The 14,757-nt window shown below is 37.6% G+C and overlaps 1 protein-coding gene across 2 annotated transcripts in view; it reads right to left on the bottom strand.

Annotated features, from left to right (window-relative positions):
- Positions 1-3,882: 3,882 nt before the first annotated feature.
- LRP12 (LDL receptor related protein 12) overlaps positions 3,883-14,757 on the bottom strand; it is a 90,101-nt gene continuing 79,226 nt past the window's right edge. For both annotated transcript variants that reach the window (XM_040261894.1, XM_040261895.1), the window contains 3 exons: positions 12,604-13,708; positions 10,941-11,073; positions 3,883-6,166 (listed from right to left, as the gene is read on the bottom strand). In XM_040261894.1, the coding sequence (XP_040117828.1) occupies positions 5,300-6,166; positions 10,941-11,073; positions 12,604-13,708 (2,105 nt within the window). In that variant the 3' untranslated portion in view covers positions 3,883-5,299. The remainder of the gene's footprint in view (positions 6,167-10,940; positions 11,074-12,603; positions 13,709-14,757) is intronic.

The raw sequence follows: 14,757 nt of genomic DNA, 5'->3' as shown, positions 1-14,757 counted from the left end.
CGACTTGAGTGGCAAGCAGCAGGCAGGTCACCGCAGTATTGCTGGGTCTGTGGTAGAGACTCAATGAACACCTAGTGAATTCAGTCTGCTCTTTTTCCCTTTATTCTAAACGTCAAATGCATTTATTTCCAGCTTAACAGTGGATGACAGGGGTAAGCAGTAGTAGCAGCTGAAACGCCAACGTCTTGCTGGAAGACTCCCCTCATCACGTGCTTATGTTCAGTCCTAGTGAGTGACATGAGCTGAGGCGGGGCTGCGACCTCTGAGCCCGTGTGACACAGCCCCATGGCTGCCCCTCTTCCTTCATACCAACACTGGAGCTCTGACGGATAGACTGATAACACAGAGTACAGGGGAGAAGATCTAAACGGTACATGATAAACTGAGTAATATCTAATAAAATCTACATCCGGTAAACAGGGAATATATGTAAAAAAATAATAATCCTGGGTATTAAAAGTTAAGGAAAGATAAACTCCCCACAGTAAATATAATACACATAACATTATCTGATTCTGATGCAAAAAAAAAATATATAATAAAGCAATCAGAAAACAGTACCAATACCCACACTGAATCTGCTATTATTTGGTAAAACAAAAAACAATACATAGCAAAAAAAAAAGGAAAAAAGGCTTTTTTTATACAACTTGTGGGTTAAGGAGGAAATAAAAACAAACTTCAGAACACCTGGAATATAAAAGTAATGCCAACACTAACACACCTAAGTGTTTTGGCCTATTTAAGCAGAACTCAGAATTAAGTTATGACCAACCTAGACAGCATATTAAAAAGCAGAGACATTACTTTGTCAACAAAGGTCTGTTTAGTCAAGGCTATGGTTTTTCCAGTGGTCAGGTATGGATGTGAGAGTTGGACTATATAGAAGGCTGAGCGCTGAAGAATTGATGCTTTTGAACTGTGGTGTTAGAGAAGACTCTTGAGAGTCCCTTGGACTGCAAGGAGATCCAACCAGTCCATCCCAAAGGAGATCAGTCCTGGACGTTCATTGGAAGGATTGATGTTGAAGCTGAAGCTCCAATACTTTGGCCACCTCATGTGAAGAGCTGATTTATTTGAAAAGACCCTGCTGTTGGGAAAGATTGAGGGCAGGAGAAGGGGATGACCGAGGATGAGATGGTTGGATGGCATCACTGACTCGATGGACATGGGTTTGGGTGGACTCTGGTAGTTGGCGATAGACAGGGAGGCCTGGTGTGCTGCGGTTCATGGGGTCGCAGAGTTGGACACGACTGAGTGACTGAACTGAACTGAACAGAATTAAATCTCATATTAATAATTAAGAAAAAATAAAAATGATTAAATTGAACGCTAACAAGGAGTTAAAAAAAAAACAACAAAATAAACAAGGAAAGCAAAAAGTAGGACATTTATTTAAGGAAATCAATTAATTGGAAAACAGAAAAATAATAAAAGAGACACTCAAAGCACACCACTTGGGGTGAAACAAGCAGACAAAAACAGCAAATTAGGTCAACTACTAGCTATCTTAATTAAGAAAATAAGGGAGCAAGCATAATACATACTAAGGGGAAAGAGCCACACACACAAAAGGGGTAACTCTGCTCATCACTAGGAAATGAACTTGAAAACCTGGATAATATGGATGGTTGATGGTCCTAGCTAAGACACAGAAACTACACACACCAGTTACCACAAATACTAAAAGAGCTGTTAAAGAGCTATTTGCCAAACATTGACCAGCACCAGATAATTTCACTGAAATCTTAAGGAAAATTCCAATGTTATGCAAACTGTTCCAGAACTCAGGAGAAAGAAAAATATTTCCAATTTACCAGCATAAAATCAGTAACAAAGCTTCCTAAAGGTAGTGCACAAAGGTGCATACACACACACACACACGACTAACTGCACTGATGAGTACAGACACAAGTCTAAATAAAATGTGAAATAATCTGGAAATACATTGAAAGAATAATACATATGGTCAAGCAGAGTTTATTTCAGGAATTTAAGGATGGTACAAAATATATTAATAAAATTCATATTAAAAGGTCAAAGGAGAAAAATCATATGATCTCCAAAGAAAATGAAAAGACATGTGATAAAATTCAACATGCAATCTTGACTAATCTTTTTTTAAAAATAGGGGTCAACAGATACTCCTTAATATGATTAACTAAATGTATATATCTCAACCCAGTTCATTATAGCCAATGTATCTTAACATTATTCTAGAAAAACTAGACAATGCAAGCAAGACATAAAAAGAGGTATGCAAACTGGAAGACATGACTGTATAACTGGAAAACACAAAAATATTAAGTACTGTTAGAAACCATAAGAAAATCAGAGTCTGGTAGCTGAGTAGAAAACATTTTACCGTTTGTATATACTAAAATAAGACTAAATTATAAATCGAAAGGACTTCCTTAATAATGGTAACAAAAATAATAAAATTTCTAGAACTCTTGAAGAACATTACAAGATCTCAGTAAAGTAAAATGTGAAATATCTTCAAAGGAAACAACAAAAAGACTTGGACAAATGGGAGCCATTTTTAGATGGTTTAGACAGAATTTTTAACATGATAATGATGTCAAATTTCCCCAAGCTGATCTATAAAACTGTCAGGAAAAAAAAAAAGTCCTATGGGTTTGTTTGGTGGAATTCAAGGGTTGGTTCTAAAGTTCAACTGGAAAAATAAGCAAGAATATTTGAATACTTGGGCGTCCCTGGTGGCTCAGAGGTTAAAGCGTCTGCCTCCAATGCGGGAGACCTGGGTTTGATCCCTGGGTTGGGAAGATCCCCTGGAGAAGGAAATGGCAATCCACTCCAGTATTCTTGCCTGGAGAATACCATGGATGGAGAAGCCTAGTAGGTTACAGTCCATGGGGTCGCAAAGAGTCGGACACGACTGAGCGACTTCACCACCTCACCACCATTTGAATACTTAAAAATTAGTTATTAAAACAGTGGAAGACTGGTACAAAAAAAGAAAGGCAGGTCAACTGAAGAGAATGGAATGGGAGTCTAGAAACGTATCTACACAATATGAAAATCTGCAATATGATAAAAGGGTCATTTGCAAAAGTGAGGAAAGGATAGATTTAATAAACAGTCTTGCAGTAACTAGGTAGTTACCTAGGAAAAAAAAAATAGTGGAGCCTTAAATTCAGGACAGATCAAATGTCTAAATGTGAAAAGTCAAAAAACAAAAATACATAACTTTACTTTTAACATTCAAACAGTAGTAGATATACCTTGCCTTTGAAAAGAAGTGCAGAAAAGAATGCATAGTATGTTAAAATTTGTGTTATATCATATAGCATTTATACATGTGGATACATTTATGTATATATATGGTATTTCTGGGGGGTATACAAGAATGTAGTGTTTGTACCTTTTTCTTCGAAAGGGAACTAAAAGATGAGTGTCAGGAGTAGGGAGATGGACTTGATTTTTTTAATGTTTAAACCAAGAAGATGTATTAGTTAATTTAAACAAAGAAATTAAAAACACATGCCAGAAAACAAAAACAAAAACCCTATACATAATAGTATATAATTAGTAGGACCCAAACAAGGTTAATTTGGTAACCCAAATTCTGACAGTAAAATATTGCATAGGAGTTTAAAATGTCTGAAAATAATATGAAAAGAGAACTGCTAGAGTTACTGAATCTTCTAAGATACATTAATTTTTTCAAAGGCAAAATAATATTCAGATCCTTAGGGATTTTTACCCTTGAGAACTGGTATAAGCTACTACTTTATGATAAGGGAGTTAAGAAAGACTATCTCCCTTTAATTTTTCTTCTAGACATACTGCATATTTCATGGCCTGAATTTGTATATACACCAAATGAACAAAAATAAAGAGCAACTTCAAGTTAAAAAGTACCTCAAGGCAATACAAAAAAAGTAATTTTAATTTTTGATACATATTAAAACATTTCAGTCAGTTCTTCCTGACAGCATAACACGACAAATACACAAGACCGCAAACATGCTTTAAAATGACATTCAGCAAAGTAGTTAAAATTTAATAAATAGCAATAATCACACACAAATACATTTTTCATACTCAATCATTAAGCTACTAAAACAGACAGCTAAAGAATAAATAAATGGGAACTGACAATAAAAAAATATGCGGGGTTTTGCAATTCACTTTACTTTAAAAAGGGAGGGGATCTGAATGACTTCTTAATTTGCTTTTCATGTAGCATGATCCTCCCCTCATGAATAAAATATATTGAAAAAAAATCACTTTCTTACAAGAATGCAGTCTTTAAATACAACAAATAAATATGAAACCAGCAAAGCAACCTCAAGTTGTAATAAAAATGCCCCCTCACCACCCCCCACAAAAAGCTATGGAAATATAGTCATCATGATAGCAAATAATAGTATTTAAAGTGATAGTGCTTCTGCACTAAACTCATCTGAGACCTTAATATGATTTTTAGTGCAAATCCCTAGGGTCCAATACAAGCATAACCCTGTATCAGGGAAAGACATTACCAGTTGGAACTTATCTTGTACAGTTTTTGTACACATAAAGTTCTAGATTTAATGCATAGTAGAATATCTTCATCTGCTTAATTCTGTCCTTAAATAAAGATGAAAAAGAAATGACTTGGGATTTTTACCATTTGGTTTGTACCATATTAGAATATTAAAGTCAACATTAGAAAACCTATAAAAGAGTTTTGTTTTTTGCCATTAATTTATCTAACTATCTAAATTTCACATCATTGCATGTCAAACATGAGAGAAAAAATTTTAGACAGTTTTTTTTTTCCCTTTGACAAGCTCATGTTATGATGAAATACAGTAACGCTTAGACAAATGTTATATAAATAAAAATAGATGAGTATAAGGAATTTTTACTTTTTATATACACTTACAAGATGTGTTGGCAAAAGCATAAAGGGTTTAATTAAAAGAAGGTATTATTCTGAACAAAGAAATATTTTAACATAGGATAGATAAACTGACAGTCAAATGAGCTTCAGCAGCCATATCTCTACTGCTAACCACAGTACCGGAATGAAAACAATTAGAAACAAATGGAAAAACTTTACTGAACAATCTGAATACATAATGCATTTTTAGCTGCTAAAATGGTAAACTCTAAAGTTCATAGAGTTACAGTTGTTTAATTTAACCATGCAGGCTAACATATGATAATAAGAAATCACCCTGCATCTTTTTTTTTCTTTTTAAATGAAAACTAGTTTAATTGTAAAGTTACAAAACAATGAATGGATATTGCTCCAACTTGTATCCAAGCTCCCTGACGGGATCTGTACCTAACAAAGTAACAAAGCTTCATCATCACTCGTTTCAGTTTTCAGTGTTGCTTCTAAGCAAGAGTCCGGGATCTGGGCAGTGTGGACGATACCACAGCGCTCACAAGGGCCGTCACGACTACTTGGCCTCACTCCAGGATTTGTTCCACTATATGGTTGTCTGAACCCTTGCCCTTGATCGGAGGCAAGATCAAGAAGCGGTCTGGAGCAGTCATTCACATCAAAGTCTGAAGCTCCTTCAGAAACTGGAATTAGCATTTCAACATCATCATCTTCTTCTCTTCCATTTACCCCATTATCAAGTTGTCTCAAAGGGCTCTGGTTCTGATTCACAGAGCTTGATCGCCCTAATGTAAAACGTACCCAACGTAGCCCCTGAGTCATTCGACTTAGCGCATTTGTGAGCTGGTGCCGTGCTGGACTCACACTGGGGGGTTCCACGCTAGTCACATCCCGTCCGGTCTCTGTGTGACCCCCTCGGGTGCTCTGAGTGGAGGAACTTCCACTTGCTCCCACCGTTGCTTCTACAGCTGTCATGGGAGGGACTTTTTGGGGCAAAGGAGCTGCAACCCCACCCGATGCTCCTGCCATATCTCTTCTCTCATTTTCTGTGTCTGTGTCGTCAGACTCCACGGAAAACAGACTTCTGTGAGTATGATTTCTTTCAGGTTCTCTGCTGGTACTCTGGCTAGGGACAACCTCATCTCCATCTGCTGAGACCAGAGCCAATGACCCTGAATGGCGTGACCTTGCAAAATTAAAAATACGATTCCAGATGTTGCTGGATCTGCCTGCCATAGGAAGCCTGATGGAAGTAAATCCAAGCTGAGACCGTACAGCCAGCCTCAGGTTTTCCAAAACAGACGCCTGCAAAAAAAAAAAAAAAAAGATCTTAAGACAGATGAAAACAAGGTATTAAAACTGTTGTGGATAAAAATTCTATTACTCATTGTTAGGGTCTATGAAAGATAAATTAAATTCTCTCATTAATACAGGTTCATCCCACTCCAGAAACTAACCTATAACTGGAACCACTGTTCATCGTGTTTAAGATTTTCTTGATACTTATATATGAACTTTAAAATGATAATGTCAATCACAACAGCAATTTTGTTTTAAAACTTCACACAGTAATCCAATCCTAGAAATGTACCAAAGATGAAAATGAAATTATTTGTTACTTCTTTAGCTAGGAGCATAGAATAATCTCTACCATAATTCTCTAAATGACTTATAGGAGTGTGAAAACCAGGCTGTTTATCTGTTTGTTTAGAAGAGAACAAATCAGACTTGATTTACAAGGTCAAAACCAAGGATTTGTTGGATGAGTAGATACTGAGAATTTATTTATATTACCATAAACAGAGGAATTATTATATTTGTAATGCAGCACAGAAAACAGAAAGTCAAAGAAAATAATTTGTTTATAGCACTATTCAATGGTATCTGAGACATTTAGGTTTCTTCTCAGTCTTAAAGATTTAAGTCTTATTGTCATGTTAAACATAAATTATAACCTTATTCTTTGAAAACTGATGATTTTTAACTAGTGCATTTGAGAGGTGACCATATTGCTCAACTGAAAGAAAAACCTACTTTTTTTTTGTAGATGAATGACTATCAGAATTATTTAAAAAAAAAAAAGACAAAAACCCAACAAGCTACTGTTATAAAAATAGTCTTTAAGCTCCATCTAGTGGTTATAAAAAGGAGTAATCAAACTTGGAACAAACACAGCTTTCATCAATCTGGCATTTAGTATTTTTAAAACACAGTATTTTCAAGAAACAGCGGTAAGTTGATATACTCCCTTTCAAATGAAGATACAGCTTCTATCTGCCAAAATGAATGCCTCTTGCCCCTCATCCTCACAGAAGAAAAGAAGGGAAGAGAATAAGAAAATGTGATAGTATGTTCTCCATCTCTCTCTGTGACTGGTACTGCATTTATTTATGATTACCATATAGACTTTTTGAATATAATCCCTGAAACATAATTCACAGAAAGCTAAGAAGCTACTATCATAGGACTATCTCATAGTCTGGCCTTAATAAAGAACATATTGTCAATAAGAAATCTGAATATCAGCATATATAAATTTAGTATGCCAGTAAGATTTTTCACCAGTTATGAATATAAACTAAAAGTGGTTCACATCCCTACGAACTCCACAGATCTGGTTCTCCTCATCTGGCATTCAAGTTCTAAGGTTTTGTGTGAGCACTGTCATTAAATCCAGCAAGGAACACAGGCTCTTCAGCTATCCTCCCTTCTTAGGCAGCTGAGATCCACAACGCCTTCAGGACACTTCAAAGCCAACTTTAACAGTACAGTCTGCCATAGTGAGATGAAGTTCTCTACTCATTTCAAAGTCTACTTAATTAAATGACTGCCAATTCAGTTCTACAAGGGGATCTCATGATTGTTTTAGGAATAATTTCATATACTTCTTCAGTTTATGAAGAAGAAGAAAGAAAGCATGCCTCAGAAAGGATTGCTATTTTGAATGAGATGGTAATCCGAAAATAATTCTTTTTAAAAACTAATATAGGTATTTGATACTTTGTTAACAAAAGTTTCAAACTTGAGAATTTAATCTCATTAACTGAATAAAATCTAGTTTACAAACATGTTTTAAAACTTTTTTGAATCAAAATTCTCTCAGGGTAAATTATAACCCAAGAGGAAAGCTGTTATGGGGAGTTAATGAAACTTTACCCAAAATGAAGTCTGACCTTTGCCCTTTACTTCTGGGAAGAGGTCTCAATCCCTGGAATGTCATCTTTGATGGAAGTGTCATTGTGTGGAGCCTTGGGCCAGCCAGAGAGTAACAGTGTTTCAGGTGGAGGCTCTGAGCCACACAAATGTGATGCAGGGTGAGGGCTTTCAATCAGCAGAATCAGTCAATCTCTGAAGGGCTAGAGACTGGGATCAGTCACGTGTGCGATGAACTGTGGCTATGTGATGGAGCTCCTATAAAAACCTTGGACACCAGGTTTGGGTGAACTTCCCTAGATGGCAATGTTTTAAGTATGCATATTGTCATTCACTGGTGTTGAGTTACACTGTCCTGACATTATAGGGAAAAGACAATTAGAAGGCTTGTGTTTGGTACTCTCCTGAACCCTGTTCTATATGTCTCTTACTTTGGCTGATTTAAAATCTGGGTCCTTTCCCAGCAATAAAAGTTACACCACGGTAAATAACAGCTTTCATTGAGCTCTGAGGCTTTCTAGTGAATTATCAACCTGAGGATGGTTTGCGGAGCCCCTGAACTTACAATTATAATTGGTGTTAGAAGGGAGGGCTATCATATGTGGACTATGCTCCATGTAACTCACAGTTGACTAAACTCTTGAAGGTACCCTCAAGGTATACTGGTGGTAGGTGACAGACGGTAGAGGGGGGTGCATGGAATTAACCATCCTCTGAATTCCTACCTAAAAAGAACCTTTCCCCATGGCAGGAACAACAATATATTATGAAAAAGCCACAATGTAGGTTCTTCCTATGTTGCACACAAAATATTAACCAGTGGAAATTCTCAATTATTTACTTAGCAAATTATATTCAGAGAAATGTTTTAAAACTATAAATTCTCACAAAGATTTCCTAAAAAGACTCAAATAAAGTGACAGATTGCAATCAGAAATCTCGTTTACCAAAAAGGAAATGCACTTTCATTTTGAATGGAATTAATCACTGGGCTTCCCTGGTGGCTCAGTTGGGAAAGAACCTGACTGCAAAGCAGGAAACCTGGGTACAATCCCTGGGTTGGGAAGATCCCCTGGAGAAGGAAACAGCTACCCACTCCAGTATTCTGGCCTGGAGAATTCCATGGACTATCCATGGAGTCGCAAAGAGTCAGACACGACTGAGCGACTTTTACTTTCAACCACTGGGAAAACAATGTCTAACAATTTTTCTTAATTTTGATACTGGGAACAATTTTTAGAATTATTTCATGATGAATTTACATTTTAAATGTATAAACCTTTATGGCCTTATGAACCCTGGCACAACTTTAAGAACTGAAAAAGAAATTTAAAAAGCAATTGCCAGGAACTATATTCAGCATCTTGTAATAACCTATTACAGAAAAAAATATGAAAAAGAATGTATATAACTATGTATATAACTGAATCACTTTGCTGTATACCAGAAACTAAGACAACACTGTAAATAAACATTTCAATTTAAAAAATTGCTAACAAAAATTTAAAGAATTCAGCAACATTAATAAAGAATGACTATATGGGAGGGGAGTTTGGGGGAGAATGGATACATAAATATATATGGTTGAATTCCTTTGCCATCCACCTGAAACTTTCGTAACATTATTAACTGGCTATACTCCAAATAAACTAAAAAAATTACAAAAAAAGAATGAGTCACTATTTAAAGAAAATGATATGGATTTTTAAGCATTGTAAAATTCAGCTGTGAAGAGGTTTTCTCTCAAGGCAGGTGGAAATATTAATTTCTTTTCAATGACTTATTTTAATCTTGCATGTTACTAATGTATTTCTAAGCATATCAACTTTAGTATTTATTCTTAAATCTTTGAAATAGTTCAAGTAGAAAATAAGTTGTCAGACTTTACTTTTGAATTTCAATGTACTATATTATTCTAAACATTAGGCTTTCCCAGGTGGCGCTAGTGGTAAAGAACCCACTTGCCAGTGCAGGAAACATAAGAGACACGGGTTTGATCCCTGGGTGGGGAAGATCTCCTGGAGAAGGGTATGGCAACCCTCTCCTGGAGAACTCCATGGACAGAGAAGCCTGGTGGGTTACAGTCTATGGGGTCGCAAAGAGTTGGACAAGACTGAGCAACTAAGCACATCCTAAACATTAGGAAATGGCAACCCACTCCAGTGTTCTTGCCTGGAGAATCCCAGGGATGGGGGTGCCTGGTGGGCTGCCGTCTATGGGGTCACCCAGAGTCGGACACGACTGAAGTGACTTAGCAGCAGTAGCAAACATTAAAATGCGTAAGATTCACGTAACCAAATAAGAAGTGAAGAATGAAAACTATACTTTTGAATTTGTTAAAATATAAGGAAACAACTAGAGTAGACCCTTGAGCAACATGGGCTTGCCCAGGTGCACTTATTTACAGACTTTTTTTCAATGGCAAATACTACAGCACCACGTCATCTACGGTTGGCTGAAATTGTGGACGCTGAATTCTAGACAGAAGGCTGACTATAAAGTTGTTGTTTAGTTGCTCAGTCACGTCCAGCTGTCTTGTGACCCCATGGATTGTAGCCCAGGCTCCTCTGTCCATGGGATTTCCCAGGCAAGAATACCAGGGTGGGTTGCCATTTCCCTCTCCAGGGGATCTTCCCAACCCAGGGACTGAACTGCATCTCCTGCACTGGCAGGTGGATTCTTTACCACTGGGCCACCTGGGAAGCTCAACTATAAATTTACATGTGAGTTTTCACCTGCATGGAGCACTGACACGCCTAACCCCCACACTGTTCAGGAGTCAACTGTATAATTTCAAATCTTCCATTTATTTAATTCTTGACTCACTGCAGAAATTCTGACACAATCAAGGGTCCTTCACCATTACATGTAAGTATAGATCTCATTTTAAGAGGTACTGAAATAGAAATCATAAATTGTAACATACCTGATTAGGTGAACAAACAGGAAAATCTTCAACTGGTGGAATTAAACCCTGAGCGATCAATTGTCCATAAGAGGGAGGAGCTTCTCTTCTTAACAATTCTGCTTCCACTCTGGACAACTGTGTTTCAAATGATCTTTGAGAGAAACAAAGGGATGAAAGGAGTTAAAAAAAAAAAAAAAAGGGCAAGCCAAAACAGTAATTCTTTAATTATCAACAATTAAAACAATCTGAATTTTAGTATATTTTTTCATTTGTAAAGCAGAATCAGTCAACATTTGGTGAGTATCTATACTATCCTACATGTATCTATACTACCCTACACTGAGAACACAGAGATGAAGCGGACAGTCCAGCCTCATGTGATTTTACACTAGGGGCCTGGATCACTAAGTTTTAATAAATTAAATATCCCTGTAAAAGATAAAAGTACTAGATCTTTACCCTTCTGAGATCATAAGGGCTTGAGACTTGAGGTGAAAGTATTTGAATATTCTTAGAAGACACTTTATTCATCAAGTCCAACACATTTACTTTTCAGGTAAGGAAAACAGTGAAATGAGTTGCCAAAACCCATTCTGGAATAACTTGTTCTTAAACTCAAGACCTCTGGTCTTCACTGTGCTCTTATGGTGCGTGCGTGCGTGCGTGCGAAGTCCCTTCAGTTGTGTCCAACTCTTTGCGACTCTATGGACTGTAATCCTCCATGCTCCTCAGTCCATGGGGCTTCTCCAGGCAAGAATACTGGAGTGGGCTGCCATGCCCTCCTCCAGGGATCTTCTCTACCCGGGGATCAAACCCATGTCTCTTACATGCCCTGCACTGCAGGTGGGTTCTTTACCACTCTTTATGTTGCTTACTTGCTTTTATGATGCAATGTAGTAAAACATTTCTGGCCACTTATGCTCACTTATGCCAGTAAGAAGCATATGGTTGTTTTGATACTGTGCATCTGTTCTTGGCTGTCTGGGATGTGACTTCTTTGTTGTATGTATTACTTGCAGCTCTCCTGGGGCTGATGGTCATGGTCTCCACAGGAGCTTTCTAGAAGACCTCTCTGCCATCAACTTCTCCAGGTCTCTCCTCTGCCACGTGGAAGACTGCTCTCCCTGAGGGCCACCCTTTCACGCTGAACCATTTCTTACTTAACTGAGATCCTCTGACTTTTATACCACTTTATTTTATAGCTCTTACGGCATTTATATGTTTTATCATTTAATCCTACCCATCAGTTCCTTCCTTCTAACTGTAAACTGCCTGTGAGATTACTCCTACTCACCTGTTCACCTGTATACTGCTTTGAACACAGAAGGCTCTCAAATGTCTGGAATTGTTGAATTAATATTTATAAAAACTCAGGTTAAAGCACTACAACCAAGAATTACAGCTTGCAAAATTCTGATAAAACATGTTAATCTGAAAACAGTACAGACTGCCTTTTCTCACTTCGTTAACTCTTAAGTGTTTGTTTTTTAATGTGCTTATTAACCTTTTGAATCATACGCTTTTCATAGTCATTTTATAAATCACAGACAATATGTAGCTCTGTCTCCAATAGTGTAACAAAAATATATTGCTCATCTCCTTAAAAAATGTGTTGTAAATATCTGGGCCATGTTTTTACTGTACAGAGCACGCAACACCATAGCTCTGTCTTGATACTGACCTTCGTTCAAACATTCTCAGAGAATAAAGCTTACAGGTGCACCCCAAGGCAATGACCAGCAGCAGGCCACAGATGAGGCTCCCTATGACGGCTGCGGTGATGACCCGGGTTGGCACAATCACTGGGCAGTTCTCCTCGTCACTGCCATCGCCGCAGTCGTCCTGAGAGTCACACACCCAGCTTTCAAACACACACCGGTTGTTTTTACAATGAAAATTTCCTGGCTGGCAAAAAAAGCAGTTTTTTTCATCGGAGCCATTTGGGCAGTGGTTCTGGTAGTTGCAGCGGTCGGAGCGAGGGTAGCAGACGCCGTTCCGGGAACATGGGAACTCCTCCTTCTGGCATACGGTACAGTTGATCTCGTCCCTCCCGTTTGGGCAATGCCAGTAGCCATCACAGCGCTGCTGCTCGGTGTAGCAGCCCCAGTTCCCTCCGCAGGGGATCTCCCACGGCAGACAGAAGCCATCTACCTGGTAAGTAGCATTAAAGCCCCTGGCCGCATTGACTTTATCAGCGCAGAAATGGACCCTTATCTGTCCAGAAGAAGACACGACAGTGAGAGGCGCGTGAGAATCAAAAGCGGTCAACACACGCAGAAGCTTGTGCGGATTCTCCTCTAATCCATCGTATATTTTGACATAATCACCATAACCAGTACCATCAAGTTTAAAGTCTGTGAAGCGTAAGATGACTTTGCGGTGATCACCAGTGTCTATTAACCAGGTGCAATTGCTTCCAGGAGGATAAAAGTCTGGATAATTGGGAGAATTAAAAGTACCATAAAAATATTTTAACCACTGCCCACAAGTGGGCACATCACAGTCGATCTCATCTCCGAGGTCAAGGCAGTCAATGTTGCCATCACATTTTAAAGACTCGGGAAGGCAGGTGTAGACTTTGGTAAACCGAGACAGACACTGGAACTGGTTGTAAGCACAGGGCTGGAAGGAGGCAGATGTTGGAGGATTCGCTTCTCTGGCACAGATCTCTTCATCAGAACTGTCTCCGCATTCATCCATGTTGTTGCATTTCCAGGCTGCTGGTATGCACTTTCCATTTCCACAGCGAAACTGGTCACAAGCACAGTTTGGTTCTTCAGATTTCCCTGGGAGGTCAGTGAGAGGAGGGAGATGGAGAGGTAAGGAGGGAAAAAAACCATATTCTTTAAAGGATATGTTAACAGCAAGTGGTATTTTTATCGTAATGTTAATTAGCTCAGGTGATAGCTGGGCTTAAGCAAAAAATTTAATTAATACTGGCTTACTGATTACTCAAAACTTTAATTAAATAATACTTATGGTTTGTTCCATGAAGATCTCTACAGCTAATCTAAAGATAAAGGACCGATTCTGTTTTTGCAGAAGCTGCTTTGCTACAGAACATTTAGTAAAGTGATGTAAGATATATGAGCCAGTAGGATATATTGCCTAAGAATTTTAAATATCCTACTGAATAAACATTTTGAAATGAAGAAAAACTCCTCCATAATAATTACCTTTTCAGATCAATCCATTTTAATATTCTTTTCTAGTTATTTACATTTATTTATGTACATATACACAATATCTTGCAAGTCCATTATCTAAACTCAAGAGCAGGGGAAAGGAGAGAGAAAAGAACTGAAATATTCATAGAATTCTAATTGTTTAGTAGGCTATCCTAAATATATATCAAGAATGAGATAGGGAAAGAAAACTAAACATTAGCATCCTACAGTTCACCCTGATGATGTCAGCCAAAGGCTTTCCTCTCCATCAACAACTTATTTACTGGCAAACAGGTGACAGGAAATGCTTCAGAATCTAAGTAATTATTACAAAGATGTGCTTTTAATAAAAAAGAGAAAAATTAGCATATGTTGCTAAAGGTGACCATGTTAATTTCAGAAAAATATAAAATTATTTTCAGCAAAAATTTACGGGACTCTAATGCTCAGAGTTCTTCGTATTTTTATGATCTGGTCACACTATTTGGATAAAGTTTAAGAACTAGCAAAAGAAGACTTCTGATACTACAAACTATGAAAGTAAAATTGATTGTGTCTTTTCTTTGAAGGTATAAAGATAATGGTAACACACACAAAAATACATTCTGAAGTAACATGGAGGATACGGGTGAACCCCTGAGGGGAAAAAAGTTCCTTTTAAAATAAAT

This window comes from Oryx dammah, unplaced genomic scaffold, assembly GCF_014754425.2.
Source record: "Oryx dammah isolate SB20612 unplaced genomic scaffold, SCBI_Odam_1.1 HiC_scaffold_19, whole genome shotgun sequence".
NCBI classification, from domain to species: domain Eukaryota; kingdom Metazoa; phylum Chordata; class Mammalia; order Artiodactyla; family Bovidae; genus Oryx; species Oryx dammah.
The sequence above is the reverse complement of the archived record's forward strand: the minus strand, read 5'-3'. Positions and strand labels throughout refer to the sequence as shown.